The following is a 19939-nucleotide window of genomic DNA, read 5'->3' on the forward strand; positions in this document are numbered from 1 at the left end:
CCCCAAACTCCCAATCCTTCCCTCCTCTCCCCACCTCCCCCTTGTAGAGCCCTTTTAAATTTTGATAGCACTGGAGAAACTACCTAGTTTTAAAACAGCCAGGGTTCATCTGGAGCTCAGAATAGAGACACGATGGCCACGGCCTCACCAGGTAACCCTTTCGGGCCACGAGGGACACGTCCTGGGCTTCCCTCCCACACCTTCAGCATTTATTGATAACATGTCTTCAAAGATGGACTCAGAAACTCTTTGGATACTTTTATTGACAATTTGAGCACAACCTTAGACATAGTTGCCAAGTATTTCTTTACACAGTTCAGAGAAAAGTAAAGATTCTTCTGCAAAGACTTTATTTCTGTTCTTTTGCTAGATTCACAGTTTGTTGCACCGTTCAATGCTCAGACATGTTCATTTATAGTGGTTTGTGATTCATACTCATTTACAGCGGCTGCTTGTTCTTTAACTTGTTTTAAGAATCAGTATTCTATTCTGAAAAGAAAAAGAAGGTACCAGCAGGGAAGTAGCAGGGACCTAGGACGTCTACTGCCTGCAGGAGTGGGAGCAAACCTTGTCTGCCTGGCGCACCCAACAAACCACGCAGATCGGGAGGGGGCAGTAACAGCAAAGTCATTAAACCGCAAAGCTGTGGCGGGTATAAGATGCTGGGTGCCCCCCTACAGAGGGAACCACCTGACTGTCCTGCCGGCTCCGCGTACGGAGCTGCTACCTGCTGGAACTGTTGGTAACTCGCAGGCAGGCCCCGCGTGCGTTCCAGGCTGAGCCCTGATGCCAGCCATGGGGATGTGGGGCTCCAGCCTGGTGACCTGCCTCTTTCTTACTTGGGAGACTGGCTCTCCACTATCTCTGTACCATCCATAGGCTCCCTGACAGGAGGTGGCAGCCTCTGGGCCGTGCTGGGGAGGTTGGATTTTCCGACAGAGTGAAGCCATGTGAGGCCGTTCCCACTGACGAGGCTGCCTCCCCCCTATCATTTCCCAGCTGCAGGACCTCTGAGGAAGACGGAGAGGGGGGACTGTCCCTGGATGGATGGTTAGGGACAGAGGGACAGATGTCCTGGGGGAGTCTGCTGGGGTCCTTCCCTCTCTCCCTCCAGCAAGGATTTCTGGTGCTACGTCTACAAAGACAAGGCCTGCTACAGATTTCATAATTTCCAGGGTCTCTAAATCCAAAAGAAACCCTGTGCTCTAGTGAGAGTCATTACACCCTCAGTGATGGTCACGATCTTCCTGAGAAGGCGGGCGAGAACAAAGACAGTGGTTTGACTTTTCCATCACACGCTGTGCTGTGGAGGATGGGTTGCCGCATTCAGTGTAAACACAGCTCTTTTTGATGTATTGTGAATGCCTCAAAAATAAAAAAAGGATGAAAACTTGATCACCAATCCAATTCAAGCCATGTTAACGTGAGGAAGTATTCTCGTGTGAGTTTACATCCTAGAGAAAAGAACTCTGAATAACCCGTTGGGGGGGCAGAGCCCCGAGTGGGCTGTCCTGAGCCATGTTAATTACACTTATAATGTATTTTGGTTCCGTATCACCGCGATTCGTCCCCAATGACCCCCTTTATCCTTTTAGGCACATTTTTGTTGTTGTTGCAGTTTCCCTTTGCACTCTGTTGCTTTGACAACTTTAATCTGAATCAGATCTGAAAGGGGTCCAGAATAAAATATTCTGATACAAAAAAATATAGTTAACATGGTCCAGGTGGACAGAAAGTGCATAAAATTTCATTTTGATGATCTGGAAATGCTCCTTCTTCACAGATTCTGCTTTAATAACCTGCATGTTTGTTAACACTGAGAATCATTATGAAATCATTTCTAAAAGTGTCCCCTCTAGAGGCACCTTATTCATTACATTGACAGTGAAGCCAGATGTATGAGCTTATTCTCCAAGCTCAAAATGAATGTTTAAAATCAGATTCTCGATTGTGTAATATTTTCAGAAAAACAATATCTTTCTAACGTTGCGTATAATTAAATGAAGTGAAAGTACACTAAGTTTTGATTTCTTCCCTATACATTTGAACACTCAATGTTCAGATTAAGTTTCATAATTTCTCAGTTAGTTGACAAGCTGATTCGTGCAGAGTTGATATTTCATTAATGCAATACATAAAAATAGAATTCTTGGGGATAAACACATGGTTTTGACTATTGCCTGTGTTCTTTGGGAATAGATGCTTTCTGAAAATTTAAATAAGGGCATCGCTTTTTAAGCTGTGAATGTCGTTCTCAGAATCCATTGCAGTCAGTCTTAGAGAGAACCACTGACAGTAGTTCCTCAAAACTAGTTCCCACCTCACCAAAGGCTTCTTCCCATTGTTTGCTGAAGGTAAAAGGCAGGTAATTGAACCTGAGAAATCTCTGTGTATTTTTCCAGCCTGACTTGAATTCACTCAAGAATGACAACCCGTACAAAAGGCGAATTGCGCTGCCATCTGTGCCCTGGTGTCCGCGTATCGTCGAGGCCTGTGAATACGTCCTGATGGTCTCACCATTAGCTTGGCTGTTTCCCAGGGGCACAATGAAAGGGATCCTGGGAGCTTCTCTTATAACTGTTTTTGTGATTTTGGAAAGAACTTGAAGTGTGTGTGTGTGTGTGTGTGTGTGTGTGTGTGTGTGTGTGTGTGTGTGTGTTTAGAGAAAGGAGAAGTAGCAGATGACACTAGGACACTCTGTATGTTTCCCAGCGGGATGGCGGCTGAGTGCGCCTGCGTGGCCACTGCTCCAGCTACACGTCGAACCAGTGGTCCCCCATGCAGGCGCGGTTCCACTCCAAGCCGCAGTTCCAGCACCACTCGAGCTGGCACTGGGGCTGCGGGCACTTCATGTGCATGCACCCTCCTGTGGGCAGACAGAGGCCACAAATAAGCACCCGGGAAACACTCCCGCACCAACCTTCTGTTCCAGAAATGCTGCCTAACAGAATTATTGCAAGCCAAGAGCAGAATCTGAACTGAGGAAAACAAACCAGAAAGCCCACTGGGAAGTTCTAAAGTTCTGACATTCGTTAAGAAATGAGAGAATAACCTATATGGGAAAAAAATCTGAAAAGGAATGGAGATATATATCTGATTCACTTTGCTGTACACCTGAAACTAACACAACATTGTAAATCAACTATACTCCAATAAAAATTTAAAAAAAAAAAGAAATGAGTGAGATCGAAGCATGACACGTCCATCAAGGGCAAATTTTACTTGTAAATCTGAGTTTACTGACTTCTCTTAAGATGGGATTTAAAGACAAACGCTTCGTGTTTCACAGACGGGGTCGATTCCTTATTTAAATATACAGTAAATTTAATATTTTAAGTATACAATAATATATTTAACAATTTAATACATAATAACATCAATATATACTATGAGTAATTTTTATCATTTCTTCAGTGTTACTTGGCTTGAAAAAATTCATAAGACAGGAGTTGGGACAGCTGTTCCGAAAGCATTTAATAGTGAATAGGTTCCTTCATGCTATTCAAAATTTTATTTAAGATGAGGATAGCGAGAAACTAATGAATAATACTAGGTGCTCTACATCTGTTATGTCATTTATTCCTCAACAGCACCTTGTGAGATGAGGGTGTTAACTGGTTGTAGAATTTTCTCAAGGTCTCAAGGCTTTTAAGTGTGAAGCCGGAGGTTTAACCAAGATGTGTGTGATTCCAATGTTCTTTCTTTCATGGAACAGGGCCTTTCCAGTATGAGATGAAAAGTCCCTTATTTTGGGATTCCCCACCTCCCCCATTTGTTAAATACTTTCCCTACTTGCTTCTGGGGATCAGACACCAAGTCTGCCGCGAAGTCAAGAGAAAGTTATTTGTATGAAGTTATATGTAGAGAACCGTTTGTGAGTGACTTTCCCAGAGCACCCATCAAAAGCAATGTCTTTCCTTGAATTCCATGTAGCACTGAATGTGCTCCATTGTTCAATTTTACCAGTTGTCTTGTTAAGCCATTTTTTCTTGCCAAATTTTCCAAAGACTTGCTTCAGTGCTGTCTTTTTTTTTTTTTTTTGTGGTATGCGGGCCTCTCACTGTTGTGGCCTCTCCCGTTGCGGAGCACAGTCTCCAGACGCGCAGGCTCAGCGGCCATGGCTCACGGGCCCAGCCGCTCCGCGGCATGTGGGATCTTCCCGGACCGGGGCACGAACCCGTGTCCCCTGCATCGGCAGGCGAACTCTCAACCACTGCGCCACCAAGGAAGCCCAGTGTTGTCTCATTTTTATATTAGAAGCTTGGCATGAGAGCTTGCACTAATATAAAATATCTATGATTATGTAACTAAAGGCATTTGTTTTAGACCAACTTAAGGGCATTTAAAATCCCATAGTTTTCTACTTCTTTTTGGTTTGCTTTAAAGATCATTTAAAAATTCAAATATGTGGAAAATAAAGGGAAAAACGTGTGATACTTTTCTCTTACTATTTCCCAATTAGCATTACACAATTACAGGATTGTGTAATTTTCAACACATATTTATTCATTGTGCACTTAGGATGTCAATAATATAATAAATAATGTAATACTGTATAATCACTTAAATTTCTCTGGAATATCATAAAGAATGCTTAAGCAATGTATTCAAATTCAACGGACTATTAAGTGAGACTGAATGAAAGGTTGAGAATGTTTGCCTATTATACCAAAATCTTAACGGATCTGGAATACTAGCTTTAACAAGTAAGATTTTATTATAGAAACTAGACTCACAATGGCACAGTGGAATAAGAAGAAAGGAAATAGCAAGAGAGAGGATATTCATGTTGTTAACTTTCTTTTCTTCCTGGTGTGTAACATGGAAGGAATATGCTAGACCCCATAATTTGGAGAAGAGTCAGGGACTCCAATTCTAAAAGCCTTGCCGGCTTAAACGTAAACTCGAGCAAGAAGCTGCTGACCACGCCGTGCTCATGTGTGGATATTTGCATGGAGAAAGTCTAGCTTCCCTCTTAGAGGATTCCGTCTCCTGACTGATGCTCAAACCATGAAAAGCCCCAACGGTGCACAGCCAACACACCATGGACTGGCCACTCTGCCCTTAGATTTAATGAGCGATCAGAAGCTCTTGAATGACCTGAAGGCAAATTTAACGGGCAACAGACGCTTACTGCAGAGAAAATGAATCCTGAATCTCATCTGTTTGAGGTGGAAGTAAAGGAAGAACTTCCGGGGATTAAAGGGCGTTGTAGGAGGGAGTGCCAAGTTCAGCCTGCGTTTAAAATGGAAACAATTCTCATCATCATGACAGCTTTGCTGAAGCGAGAACTACTTTTCTGGGATTCAGTTGAATAGGAAACAGGCTATGAATTTAGGTACAGAGCTAGATAATGAGACTAGCTTTTCTTGCTAATGGAGCCTAAGTTTGTTCTGGTCGTAGTGATATCCTTTAAAACAGTAGAGACTATCATTAATAAGCTGAAAGTTTCAGCTTTTCAGTTCATAGGTTAAAAATCTATAGGTGTGACCTCTAAGCCAGTGGGAGAATCAGGTTTCCCTGAAACGGAGTCCAGTCCTGCCTAATCCCAGACTCCTAGACGTGTTGTTACTGTCTCACACTTTCTCAGTACGGGTCATTCATCTCGAATTGATTCAAACAAAATTTTGAGAAAACACAAACCTTCCCTTTAGTCCTTCATGACCATACGCTACACAGAATCGTGAAGAAGCATTTTCCCTCAACAATATATTCTGTGCATTTTTTTGTTTTTTAATATATTTAGCTCTGCCTCATTCTTTTAAAGATTGCCTGTCCCTCTACCCATTAAAGAACACCTGCATATGCTCCAATTTTTCATGATTTAATGATTCTGAGAATACTCTGGAACACACGTACCTGGACCTTTGGCAAGGAATCAAAATTCCAAGAGACAGAATTGCGTGTCCAATGGGGATCCACCTTTAACGTGCTATCCTGGTTATTGTAAAGTGAACGCACGTTTTGTTAAAAATTAAAATCAGCTGTAGACACTAAAACCAAAAATCTATAGGTGAAAAATCAGAGCTTTCCACGTAGAGTACATCACAATATTTCAAAGAAAGAACCAGATTAGGAAACATGTCTATAGTCAGGAATCACCTGACCCCTTCAATTCTACCTTCTGGGGCTGCAGGTGTGGTCTGACTCAAGGCAGGCCTGAGCACGTCGTTTTCTGGCCTCACAGCCCGGAGCAGTTCCCTGTCTTACAGAATCAGGTCCAAGCCCTGCATGTCATTCCGGGCCCTACATTCCTGCCACCCACCGCTTCAGCAGATGCTCCTCAACCTTTTCCAGGAACTCCAAACAGCTGGGCTTCTCGCACACACCGGCGCTGATGCTCTACCTGCCTTTGCACCTGCTGGCTGCCGGGAAGGCTTCTCTGCCACGTCCTTGCCTGGCTCGTAACCCTGACCCTTATTCTCGGCTCAGGCATCATCTCCGCCAGGAAGCCGTCTCTTAACCACAAGCTCTTCCTTTACTAGCTTGTTTTCTCTGTCATATTTTATAAGGTTATCTATTTATGTGTCTATCTCCTTTCCTAGCTCCTTTTAAATTCAACAAATATTTATTTATCGGGTACTCTTCTGAGGAAAGAGAGCCTCAGGGCCCACCCTGGGGCCGAGGGCTGGGTTTCACGCACAGCAGGCCAGCTCTCAGCCCCGACAAACCAGTGAGTAGCTCTAGATATCAGAGTACTCTGGGGAAATATTGGACCGGGAAGTTTCCCTACCATCTTCTTTTTTTTTTTTAATCAGATGCAAAGTATTTAATAGTGTTAATAATATGTAATAATAAGGGCGGCTAGTGAAGGCCCAGTGAAGAGAAGGTGGGAAAAACAGTACCTGTGCTTCGTTTATTTCTCTGCCGAGCTAACGCTGCTGACCCTACCGTGCACGTACTGACGTGTTTCACATTTAGAAAGAAGTCTGGGTGCTGGGCTGGGATGGCTTTAAGGTGGATGGCATGGGCGCCCCGCCGGCTCCCGCGAGGTAGCAGGGCCCCTGGGAAGGGGGCAGGCCAGAGGAATGCTCTGAATATAGACTAGAGTTTGACTTCCAGCAACACTACAGAGCCCGGAGGGCTACACAGCGATGGCCCCCAGACCACATGATCACACAGAGCAAGCATCAGAGCAGGGGGAGGTCAACGGGGGGAGGAAAAACCACAGCCACGAGCATGGTCGTGTCCCCAGAGCCCAGCTGGTCTCCCTCTCAGTGGCCTCCAGCGGTTACATGGGGCCACATGGCAGGAGGCAAGGAGCCGGGAGCCGGGAGGGGCTCCTTCTGGTAGGAGCTCTCTCAGGTCTCCCCACAGCTGTGGTGGCTCCCAGGGTGTGAGGATGCATGGACGTGACAACACGTATAAGGGAAGGGAGATGCTGCCCTGGGTGTAGACTATCCCCAGGGAGAACCATCTGAATACGGACGGTGGTGTTTCTAAGCCCGTAAAGCTGTGCAAAGCAGCAGATACACGTGGGCTCCTGGGAGCCCCTGACTACGGTGAATGTCGTTTCATCCATCCAGAGGTGTCCCCAAGTTATCCCCTCCCATGCTTGAAATTTAGAGAGAAGCTGGTAGAAGGCAAAAGTCCCATTCAGAGACACACTCATGGAAAGGCTAGTTTAATGACGGAGCCAAGCGTCACCCCAACATAAGGCACTAACTCTCCCGCCACAGGGATGGTGAAACCAGAGCCCGGAGCGTGTCCCGTGTTCAAAGGGACAGGAATCACTGACGTGAAAGAGAGAGTTTCATGACCAAAAAATTGCAAACCAACTGGTTACACCAAGTTAAACAGATTTCTTTACAAAAGGCATTCTGAACGGCTTGAATGTATGTTACGAATGGGGATAATAATAGCTTCCTTATGTGGTGTCTGCGAGGATTAAATGATCTGATACTCGAAGGGGACTTAGAACCAGCATTCAGTAAGTGCTCAGTACAAGTCAGTTGTTTTCCTTGCTGTTATTCTCCAAGAGGGGATACAGTGGGAAGCGAGAGTCAGATGTATGTGACGTGGTGGTACCTGCCTTTCCCCGCTGAGTATCTCTAGACACCGGAGTAGTGTGGAGGGCGCTCTGGGGGAAATACTGGACTGGAACGTCTCCCTAGCACTTGTTTTTAAAAATCAGGTGCAAAGTGTTCAGTAGTGTTAATAATAAATAATAATAAGGGCAGTCAGCGTTTCTCGAGTGCTTCCTCTGTCACGCACCGGGAGGCATTTGCCACCCACCATGTCATATGGTTCTATTGCTGCGGGGCAGCTTCTGTTATCAGCTCTATTTTACAAAAGAGGACTTGCAGCTTAGGAGGCTAAGAAGCTTGACGTGAGAGAGCTGAGACTCAAACTCTGGCCAGATGGCGCCAAAGTCCCAGCGCTGAACTCCCCAGCTAGCAAGCCCTCGTAGAGCCCCTGACTGTCCCAGCCACGCAGCCGACGCCCTGAGACGCCCGCACTTCGTGCCCAGCCCAGACTCACCATGTTTTTCCACCGGCACGTGGCAACGGGGACAGGGTTTAGAGGTCTTCTTGATCGTTTCTTTGGAGGCGTGCTCCCACCGAGCCCGCTCTGCCGTCTTCTCATCAACTTGGTAGGCCTGGGTGAATGAGACAGAAGGAGCTGAAAGTCAGATCTTCACAGTGGGCTCCAACGTGGGTCCCTTGAAACATTGCACAGGAAGTTCTTAGAGACGGAAGTGCCTTCAGGCAAGAAGCTCAACAGTAAACTCACTCGACAAGTGGCGGACGGCTCCGGCCATGCAGGGCCAAGCACCAACATGGTTTCAGCATCTGGCCTGTGCCTACGAGCTAAGACAAGACTGCAGTTTCGCAGTTTGAGTTCCTCTTTTTTATGGTCTTGAATAATTGTAACACATAACATCTAGTGGGTGCTTAACATGCAGGCAAGGTGACACATACTCTTAAAACCTTCTTGCTAGACGCTTCATCAGGTGAGTGTACTAGTTTTTATTTTACATCGAGGACTAGACATGTCAAACAATCGCCCACAGCTGATAGGCAGCAGAGTCCGTGTGACTCCAAAATCTTTGTTTTTAAACTTTCTTCAACATCTTATTATCTTTCATTCCTGCACCTGGACAGGAACGTGGTCACAGACAGGACGGGGCAGGAACAGGGAGGTGAAGCTGATATGACAGAGGAGTGGCAGCAGGAATGGGGAACAGCTGGAGGTCGAGATTGGGCTCTGGAGCCAGAGCCGCCTGGGTTCCAATCCCAGCTCCACCTGGGTGCGTGGCTTTGGGAACATTCCTTAACTCTCTGAAAGTTCCCATCTCAGATGGAAATCAAAATGCCTAGTGCATTGTGGTATCAAGGATCAGGTGGGTTAATCTCTTTGAAGGTTCAGGACGAGTATCTGACACACATTACCTGATAACAGAATGACCTCCAGACCTACAGCAAGCTCTCAGAAATGTTTGCTAACATTATTCAAGCCAGAGGAACGAATCACCTCTGACTCATATACCACGAAAAGGAGGAGGGATTTCAAAGGAGCCGCCGAAGGTATTCTGTGCCTGTCTAATTGTTCAGACACTACAATCTCTTCACTTACTTCAGCGTTGAATGACACATGCAGAAAAAGAATTGGTACATTTTGGGATTTAGTACAAGAACTCTGTGGTCTAGAAGTATATTTCAAAATGTTAATCCAAACAGAACCCTTCCTTCTTGGCCTCTATGGTATTAAATTATTTTCTTCTATGCTTTAAAATTAATACGAACGTGCGGGGCATTTTATTAATCTGTAATGACTCTTAAAACATTCCCAGAGCTACTTTTAGATTAAGAAAGTACTAAAAATGACTTAAAATATAAATTAGTGAAGAAATCAAATGACATGGAATGCTCTAATACTCTGATATTACTCTAATAATAACATTGATGATACTTTACAAAGTTGTAACACATTGTTTTTTACACTTTGATCTCCATCATTTCAGTGGCCCATCAAAGTAACCTAGAGAAATCAGGCAGCTGTCAAACTTATTCTACAAAGCAGGCCTCTGAGTAGTAAAAACGCCAAGCGCCAGGTTTCAGGATGCTCACCTCGTGTATAACAGCACCAGGGCCGATCAAATCAAAAATCTGGAAAACCTGAAGGATGGAAACCCAAACCAGAGATGCTCACACACGGGGTCTCCACCCAGCACCATGGTCTCTTAGCAGGTTTTCTAGATGGTGAGAGTGAAAGCAAGTGGTGCTGGGATGGCTGTGCTCAGAAACGACTGTGTCAGGGCTTCCGTGGTTGAGAATCCGCCTGCCAATGCAGAGGACATGGGCTCAGTCCCTGGTCCGGGAAGATCCCACATGCCGCAGAGCAACTAAGCCCAGGTGGCACAGCTACTGAGCCCACGCGCTGCAACTACTGAAGCCCACGCACCTAGAGCCCGTGCTCCGCAACAAGAGAAGCCCCCGCAGCGAGGGGCACACACACCGCAACGAAGAGTAGCCCCCGTTCGCTGCAACTAGAGAAAGCCCGCGCGCAGCAACGAAGACCCAACACAGCCAAAAAGAAACGACTGTGTCAGTAAGTAGAGCAATCATCCTCAGATACCACAGTGCAGAGAGGGACCTAGATCAGATGTGGAATCTGGTGAGTGGATCCTTCATCCCAGATACGAATCCAATTTTTATCATTTCATCATTAGATTCTAAATATTTTTGAAATGTTTAAGTTTTCACTCTTTAAGAATGAAGTATTAGGAGGTAAATAACTGTGTTTACACCTCATTTGCAGCATTTAATGGTTTTTATGGTAATTAGTATTTATTTTTCTGTTATTTCCAATAGAAAGTGAATTCATCCAAGGCCAAGATCACGTTTCTGTCTTCTTCTCTCCAGTGTCTGGCACAGTGCATGGTACCTAGCGGGCACTCAGTACATTTTAGCTGAGTCAGTGAACAAATGACACATCCCATGAAGGCAGCAGCCTGACAATCGTCTGGAACAGGACCCCATGAACCAGCAAGGGCATGTGGGGTGCATCCCTGATGGTGGTCATTGAGGTGAAACCAATTTCTTACTGTTAATCAGCTCTCCCGTTCACAAAGGAAACTTCCTTTGTAACTCAGAGGACGTCATGTGATTTGTAAATACTTTGTTAGAACAAAGCAGAATCAGTTTAACACTAAGAAGCAACCACAGGTCACGGAAAACTTCCTTTGGCTCTGGGACAACGTAAAGACCACTCACGGCCCAGAGCCCAGTGATAAAGCTGTGATGAATGAGAACGGACACAAGATTTAGTAAGTAGCTTTGTGTCTCAAGTACGCGTCTTCCAATCAGCTCAGATCACGTGTGGTCCTAACCCTAAGTGAACATAGCAAATACCCTTCCCGATCCTATGTCCCCAGCTTCTCTTTTTAAGGTTCAGGAGCTTGTAATTCTGTAGCAGTGGTTTAAAATTGCTTACTGGAGGCATACAGATCAGAGAAATATATAATGTTACTTATCAAAGACTAATTTGAAGATGCCACTTTTCAGCAATATGGTGCACTCCATGCTAAGTGCAATTTCTCCAAGGTCTATATACCTAAAAATGCTGGATGAAATATGCAAGAAAAGTTTTTGCTTAATGGTTGATCTGATGGAAAAGTCAGGAAAATCCCTGAAGGTCAGGATAAGAAAGAGAAAATCTTACTGGTGCAGGGAGGGAGGAATCTGGTGTTTGCTATGGGGCTATTTTCCTAGTCCCAGGCTGCCCAAGGCCTGGTCTTTACAAGCAGAGATGGGACCTGGGCCAGAGCAGGGTGGAAGGTGGAAAAATTCTCCCAGAAGAGAGAATTGATAAAGAATTGATGAAAAAAACTTATGTGCTGGTCTCAGCCTTCGTCCTATGGTGGAGCAGGTCGGAGAGACAAAGTTCCTCTAAGAATTCCCAACCACTAAGCCTTATGCACAGCGTTTGTGAAAAGAATTCATACCACTTGATTAGGTTAAAAATGGACTCACGCCAAAAAGTTAATTTGAAATACTCCCGGATTGGCAGTATACCCAAGAACCTGGCTGAGGCAAAAATATTTTCTGTAGAGTAATGCACTTTAAAAAGACAAACCTCAAAAAGAAAAAAAAAATCACACAAATAAAATTCCAAGAAGTCTGGGATCACAATAAAAAAGTCACCAAATACAGGCGAAAACAAGCTACCATGAGTGAAAGTGGCAGAAATGCAAAACTGCAGAACTTGACCAGCAAAGGTTGTGGAGATTGGAATGATCAGATGCAGAGTACAAAATAAATATGTTTAGTAATACAAATAAATTTATTTATGAAAAAATTAGACACACAGACATAGAAAATAAACTTATGGTTACCAAAGGGGAAAGGGTGGGGTAGGGGGAGAGGGATAAATTAGGAGTTTGGGATGAACAGATACACCTACTATGTATAGACAGATAAGCAACGAGGATTTACTGTATAGCACAGGGAACTATATTCAATATCTTATAATACCTATAATGGAAAAGAATCTGCAAAAGAATCTATAGATATGCACACACATAAATGTTTATGTATGTATATGTATAACCGAATCACTTTGCTGTACACCTGAAACTAACACAATATTGTAAATCAACTGTAGTTTAATTTTTTTAAAAGTAAATCAATAAATTAAATGGCATGGCATCCCGTTCCTCACATGCTCATGGAACCAGCTCTCTTGTCCTCTGGCTGGTTTTCCCATTGATGCCATGAAGAACACAGAGCTGTGTCTAAGAATCGTGCCGTGACGGCTACAAAGCTGTAATAGGTTTGCAGTGAGCAGCTGCAGAGGGAGGGGACATAAGTACACATACAGCTGATTCACTTCATCGTACAGCAGCAGCTAACACAACAGGGTAAAGCAATGCTACTCCGATAAATAAATTAATTTAAAAAAAAGAAGTAACAGTGACCATGTCTATTATATTAAGAAGCTGTGTTCTCTGTCAGGAGCTTGGAGTAGATCATTTAATTTAGCGATTGTAGCCTTCCTAATAGGTAGGGCTGCTGTCAACTATTTCAGAGGAAGAAACCTCAGTTTCAAGAAGCAACAGAACTTGCCTGCGGCCACAGAGACTCAGCAGCAGGTTCAGTGTATAACCCCTGGGCTCTGACTTCAGACCCTGTGCTTTTGCTGCTACAGTTTCTTTCACGATGACGTCACATGTTACAGAGAGGACTAAGGGTTGAAGGCCATGGCACTGTCACAGAGTGGTTCCACACCCTGAGGCCGAGGGGCGGGAAATCTCTGCTTCCTCTGCGCCCAGCCGACGCCCTCACTCTCCACCACTCTTTGACCCACTGCTGTGCGGCTGGATCTCACTTCTGCCTGACCTGCTGAAACTCTTCTCAGAAAGGACACGAGTGAGGCCACAGTTGCCAAAGCCAATGCCTTTTCTCTGTCCTTTTCATCTCTGATAGTCCCACTGCCCCTAACACTGTGGGCTTCCTTCCTCCTTGGTAGAACAGAGCCATGGAGAGCGCCCAAAACCTCTCAGGAGGCCTCTGCTCGCATCAACATTATTCTTGTTTCTTCCGCGTCTCCCACTTCGATCCACGTGGAAGGACAGCCAGAGACCCACCTCTACTGCTGCTGGCCTAACTGACGTGGGGAACCAAGAAACACAGCTCTGGATCACCCTCATGTGCCCAGATGACTGTGTTAGACCTTCGACTATCAATTCCTGGGGAAAAGGGTTGTCATCAAGTCTCTTCTGCTGAGATCTCTGCTTAGCATCTTTTATGAGTATCCTTGATACTGATATTCAAATCCTTCTGGAATGATCGCGAACAGAGGCCGGATGCCCACTGCTACAGGGTCACCTAGGGATTTAGAAAACACACGCACACCTCTGCCTGTGCTCACACCTGGAGATTCGGATTCAGTAGGTCTGGAATGGGGTCCAGAAATGTGAATCCTTAAAAACACCCTGGGGGCTTGTGGGGCGCAGGGAGGCTTGGGAGCCATCTCACTTGGATCTGGAAAGCATGTTTAGTTGGATAAACTCACCCTCTCTTACGCCTTTAGTCATCAAGCTGTGAAGCAGTGGGTTGTCATTGTGCTGCCAGGAGGTGAAGGTGGTTGTCACTCAGCATTATCGTCCTACCTGTGATTAACTGTGGCTCATATAGGGCAGTGTGACACTTAGGTTAATTGCACAGACCTTTGTGCCTGCTTTCTGTTCACCCTTCGTGAGGAGGAACGTGTGTGAGTGCGATTGCAGGGGAGGGGGCGGGATGCGGTGTGGGTGGAATGGGACAAGTCTCTCTTCTTACATAGTTGATGGCTAAAAATAGCAATTTCCTACAGTCTCCTATATACCTTCAAAATTGCCTCAGCGAGGTCAAGTATTGGTGTGACAGACAGTCTGTGGCTCAAGAAGGGACCATGGGTTTTGTTTATAAGGTGATCATTGTTAAGTGAACACTTAGAGGTGTCCGTGTCATGGGAAGTGGTTCAGAGCAGGGCTTTGGAGTCATCAGTGCCTGGGTTTAAATGCCAGCATCCTTCTTTACTTGCTGGGTAACCGTGGACAGACAACGAGCCTCAGCCCCTTCTCATCTGCACGTGTGACGAATACAGTCCACACCTCACAAGGGTGGTCGCGAGTCAAGAATACAAGCGCTTAGCAAATAGCCTTGTGCCCCGTGAATGCCAAGTTCGTCTTTTCTATGATCATAACCATTATCTTGTCATAATTGTCCTCACCTTGCATTTATAGAGATGAGACTATCAGATTGTAGGAGTTTGTATAAACCGAAAAGACTGCTGACGTCTCCTTTAAAAAACACAGGTAAACAAAAGCAAAGCGCCCCCACAGAGGCTTTAAAATTTGTGCCTAGGAGACCCTGTTAATACGTATGCAAGTTAGAACAACTTGAGAGACTGTTCGCATTCATGTCATCTTTCCTGCTTTAGGAAACTTACTTGTGACATCTGTTTAGTCAATAATCAGACAAGTATATCCTAATTCTAAAAGTCACTTTAAATCTATTTTCCAAAAAGGATCAGATTGCCATGAATCCCTGAAAACAGCTGGCTTAATTCAGATTGTGAATGCTTTCAGGTGAATGCCGACTTTGAAATGTTCACCTTTATCATCAAAATTGCATGCCCAGACAGCACTCACTTGCCACATCCTTACTGCATCCTTACTGAAAACTCCCACCTCCACAGAAAGAAGCGGGTCCCAACTTCCCCAGAGTCACAGCACGGTCAGGTGTTCTGGTCCAAGACCCCTGCTTGTGAGCAGCGCGCCCCCTGCTGGTGAGTCGGACCACCGCCTTCCCCTTTCAGGCCCGAAGATTCTTGCAACTATTATTACTCTCTCTTTTCGGGGGAGTATATGTATTTATATAGTATTAATTTATATAATAAACATATACCAGAAATAACTACTCTGTATATCTTTATCTCTATGTGTATTTAGAAAGAAATCACTTAAGTGCTAGGATGTGACGGAGCGTCTGGCCGGGGCTGCACTCTCTGCACTAAGTTCCCAACTTCCCGGGCCACGCTCTCAAATTCACTTTGGAAGAATATACTTGATGATGGCATTAACAGTGGTGATTTCTGTTCTTAGTGCAATGGGTGGTACCAAGCACCACTTGGATCGCCACTTAGACCTTATATAGTCCTGCCCCATGGGACCTCGACTGCTTCGCAGAGAGGAAGGAAAATAAATAAATAACGTCTATTAGCATATTTTAAGCTTGATGGGGAAATGGGACAACATAAATATTAAGATTATTAATAGGACATATATACACTACCAAACGTAAAATAGATAGCTAGTGGGAAGCAGCCGCATAGCACAGGGAGATCAGCTCGGTGCTTTGTGACCACCTAGGGGGTGGGATAGGGAGGGTGGGAGGGAGGGAGACACAAGAGGGAAGAGCTATGGGAACATATGTATATGTATAACTGATTCACTTTGTTATAAAGCAGAAACTAACACACCATTGTAAAGCAATTATACTCCAATAAAGATGTTAAAAATAGATTATTAATAGGTATCATTTAGTGGGAATTTTAAAGTTCTTTGTGTTCAGCTATTATCACACATTGCCAAATGGGAAAAACTGCACTTGAGCGAGGAAGATAAGCTAAGTTGTATCCTGGATGATGGAGATCGCTAGTTCATGGCTTGCTCAGGTCGGTAATGACTAAAATTATCAATGTAGAAAGGATTCTGAATGTGGAAGCATCACTAATGCACAGAGGAAGCCAGAGCAGAGAACAAGCTTGTCCTTTGTGTAAAGTGTAGATACTCTGGTACAAAGCTGACTGTTATTCTTTGCTAGAGCTGGCACAGAAATCCCTTCATTCAGCAAATATGTGCTGGACGCCTGTGATGTGCCAGGCACTGTTCTAGGTACCAGGGCTATGCAAACAAAAGAGATGATCAACAAACAACCAACGAAAAAAACCTGCCTTGTAGCGCTTACAAGTTAGCAGAACAGTGGTTCTTAGCCTGTGACTTGCATTAGTACCACCTGGAGGCCTTGTTCAAACACAAATTGCTGTAGATCTCCCACCCCCACCCCCGCCCCCGCCCCCCGAGCTCGCCAACAGCCTCCTCCCAGTTTCTGGATCAGTAGGTCTTGACATGTTCCTGGGTGATGCCCAAGCAGCTGGTCTGTGGACTACCTTGTGAGAAGTAGCAGAACATCTGCATACAGTGCAGTCAACACAGATACAAGGAATTGTGCGTGTGTGCTAGAGCACACGTTGTCTCGAATGTGGACGTCGAATCTCTGCAGCCTGATGTAATCGTGTGGGGTGTGTGTGTGCTGGAATGAGGATGGATGAGGAAAGAACCACCTTGCTTACTGCACACTGTGATTTGTCAGGCTCCACACTAGGCGTAATGCATGCATTGTTCATTAAATCCTTTTGAATTTACAACATCTTATTACAGATGAGGAAAGCAAGGCTTGGAGAGGTTACATAATTCACTTAATGATGACTACAGTTCATGTATCAGTTAGGGTTCTCTAGAGAGACAGAACCAGTAGGATACATATGTATGTATAAAAGATGTGGATTTACTTTAAGGAATTGGCTCATGGGATCGTGGGAACTGGCAAGTTCAAAATCTGTAGGGCAGGCTGGAGACACAGGTGTTACAGTCAGGAGGCTGAATTCCTTCTCATCTGGGAAATCTCAGTCTTTGCTCTTAAGGCCTTCAAGTGATTAGATGAGGCCCACCTATATTACAGGTCATCTCCTTTACTTGAAGTCAGCTAACTGATGGTAGGTGTTGACCACATCTACAGAATACCATTCCAGCAGCACGGAGACTAGTGTTTGACAAAAAAAACCCGTGCAACATAGCTTAACCAAGCTGACACACAAAAATCAACCATTACAGCTAGTCACGGCCGAGACTCATTTTCAACACCAGATCAGTCTGACTTCAAAACCGTCCTGCCTGACCACGGATTCCTCATAGGATAGGGATGATCATATAAGAGATGTACACTGAGTTCTGGCTGAAAGAAATTAAAGGTAAACTTGGAAAGCAACAGCAATAAATTAAAATGTGCTGACCCTTCACGCATGTGTTCGGCAACTGCGTCATTTGATAAGAGGTGATCAGGGAGAGCAGATGAATTATTTTCCCCACAATTGGTCTACAAGCCCTCCTGTCCTGCGGATGGCAATATATAAATACATATATTCCCCCCCCACTTCAAATCAATCAGTGAATAAAGGATTCATTGAAGGCAGGATCCAGCTCTTAGTTTTTCAAGTCTGTACTTCACTCAGAGATGCTGCGCCTGTCTTGAGTCTCCCGCCCCTGCTGTCAACTGAAAGCAGTGAACACTCCTTTTTCCCCAGGTCACTTCACTTGTGGCCACCATTTCTTTAAAAATATATGATTTGCCCTAAGGATTTAGCGCCATCTGGTGGCTGAGAGGAGCTCTGCAGGTATTTCCCCTCTTCCTGCTCGAGGAGGAAATGCAGGGAATCTCCAGGGCATGTCTCCTTCGGGGGGAGATGAAACAGTCCCCGCTGTGTGTGCGTCTGTGGTGAGTGGGTATCTGTGATGCGTATGGTGAGTGTGTATGTGAGGTGTGTGTGTTTGGTGTGTGAGGTACGTATGTGTTGTGTGTGTGTGGTGTTTATGTGGGGTGGGGTGTGTATGGGGCATGGGTGTGTGGTCTGTGTTGCGTATAAACATGCAGATATACCACATATGTGTGTGTATGCGATATATGTGTGTTGAATATATTGTGTGGTGTGTGTGTGGGGGGTATATGTGTGTGGTAACACGTTTCTGTAAAAATACTTTCCACGTGATGGCATTGTTCCAACAGCTGCTCCTGAGTCTGGGGCGCAGGGTCTGGACAAGCGGGTTCAGGTGAGGGCTGTGCTTTCAGGCCTCCTCTAGCGAGCCGGCCAGGACTCCTAAACCCGCGTGGATCCAGAGGGCTCGGGGCAGCTCCACGTAGGCTCCCCACGCGGGGAGGCAGCCGAGGCGGGGACTCTGGCCTGGTGTCTACGAGGAGGGCTGAGCTCCGGCTGGGACCGGGGAGATCGTGTCCTTCAGTGTGGACACCAGGCTGCGTGGAACTCCTGGGGCTGGGGAGGCGTCTAGAAACCCCCAAGGGAGAGAGGCTGAAGCCCCAGGCAGCGCTGCGGGCAGCCCAGTTTCTCTCTCTCCACTGATGGCCCCAGAGAAGAGAACAACTGCTGGAGGACAGGAGGGGCTGTCGGAGAGACGGAGCCCTGGGCCTGCGTGGTAAGAGTTTGATGTGTGAATGAGTGAGAGTGTGTGTGTGTGAGAGTGAGTGTGTGTATGTGTTTGTGTGACTGTGTGTGAATGTGTTTGTGAGTGTGAGAGTGTGTATGAGTGTGTGAATGTGTGTGAATGTGTTTGTGTTGTGTATGTGTGTATGTGAGTGTGAGTGTGAGAGTGTGTATGTGTTTGTGTGACTGTGTGTGAATGTTTGTGTGTGTGTATGTGTGTGTGTGAGTGTGTGTGTCCACACGCTAAAGTGTGCCTGTTTGTTTTTCAATGTTGTCTTTCATTTTCTCTCTCTAGTGCCTGACATTTTTAGCATTCAGCCTTAAAAATACCCAAACCTCAAAGTTGTACCATTCTGTAGTACTTCACAAGGCATAAAATCCTTCACATACATTCTCTTTCCATTGTTTGTAGACCTTACTGGCCCAGTGTGGCAGGTGAGGAAAAACGCTGTAAGAATTGAGAAACTTGCCCGGAAGTGGAGGAGATCATTGCCTGTCCTGAGCAGTAGCCCAGGGCCATTTCTGCTCCCCCAGGGCCAACAGACCAAATGCTTGGGGAAGGCACTACAGAAGCTCCGGTGTTGTCTTCTGCACCCGTTCTCCTCCTTCCTATTGGACGACAGGCGGACGATGCGCCTGCGTTTCCTGGGCTCTAGCACCGTCACTACGTGTCTGCACGTCTGCCACCCTACACATCCAGGGTCAAGGATCTGAGCGAAGTGCACTGATAAAGCCGCATTACCTAAACCAACAGGCGATTCAGGAGCTACACTCCCAAGTAACTGTGGACCTAGACCTCTGGGGATAATAAATTCCCCCCGTCTCCCGATTCTGGGGCTGCACCTGTGTGAACAGCAGTAAATGGCCAGAAGATAAGTCTGCAGTGAGTCAGCCAACACACCCAGGAATCCAGTCCTCCTGGGCCATCGCTGCTTTGCTCTCCTTCTCCAGGGCAGGCACGTCCCTCAGCCTCCAGTGGTAGAACCGGGGAGGTTGAGGTAGGGGTCCTGGGTGAGGGGCGATCAATTGGAGATGATTAATCGGTGTCTTTATCAGCCAAGGCTTCCCTCTGAGGTGGTCTACGCATCTACTCCTTTACCCGCCGAGCACCTCTGCTGAGATGTCCAGAGTGAACTCGTCATCTCTCCCGGAGCACCTTGCTTCTGTCCCTGTGTTT

The 19939-nt window shown here is 45.7% G+C and overlaps 1 protein-coding gene across 18 annotated transcripts in view; it reads right to left on the reverse strand.

Annotated features, from left to right (window-relative positions):
- LOC101328244 (1-acyl-sn-glycerol-3-phosphate acyltransferase delta) overlaps positions 1-19939 on the reverse strand; it is a 1425233-nt gene that overhangs the window by 161584 nt on the left and 1243710 nt on the right. For 16 of the 18 annotated variants that reach the window (XR_004529329.2, XR_012324969.1, XR_012324970.1 and 13 more), the window contains one exon: positions 8482-8599. Coding sequence is in view for 14 of the 18 variants with exons in the window: in XM_033867950.2 (XP_033723841.1) it covers positions 8482-8599 (118 nt within the window). In the remaining 4 variants the exon portion in view is untranslated. Of the gene's footprint in view, positions 1-246; positions 2867-8481; positions 8600-19939 lie in introns of those variants that run through there. The other 2 variants (XM_073789812.1, XM_033867956.2) reach the window with 1 other exon arrangement.

The sequence above is a fragment of the Tursiops truncatus genome, chromosome 12 (genome assembly GCF_011762595.2).
Source record: "Tursiops truncatus isolate mTurTru1 chromosome 12, mTurTru1.mat.Y, whole genome shotgun sequence".
NCBI classification, from domain to species: Eukaryota; Metazoa; Chordata; class Mammalia; order Artiodactyla; family Delphinidae; genus Tursiops; species Tursiops truncatus.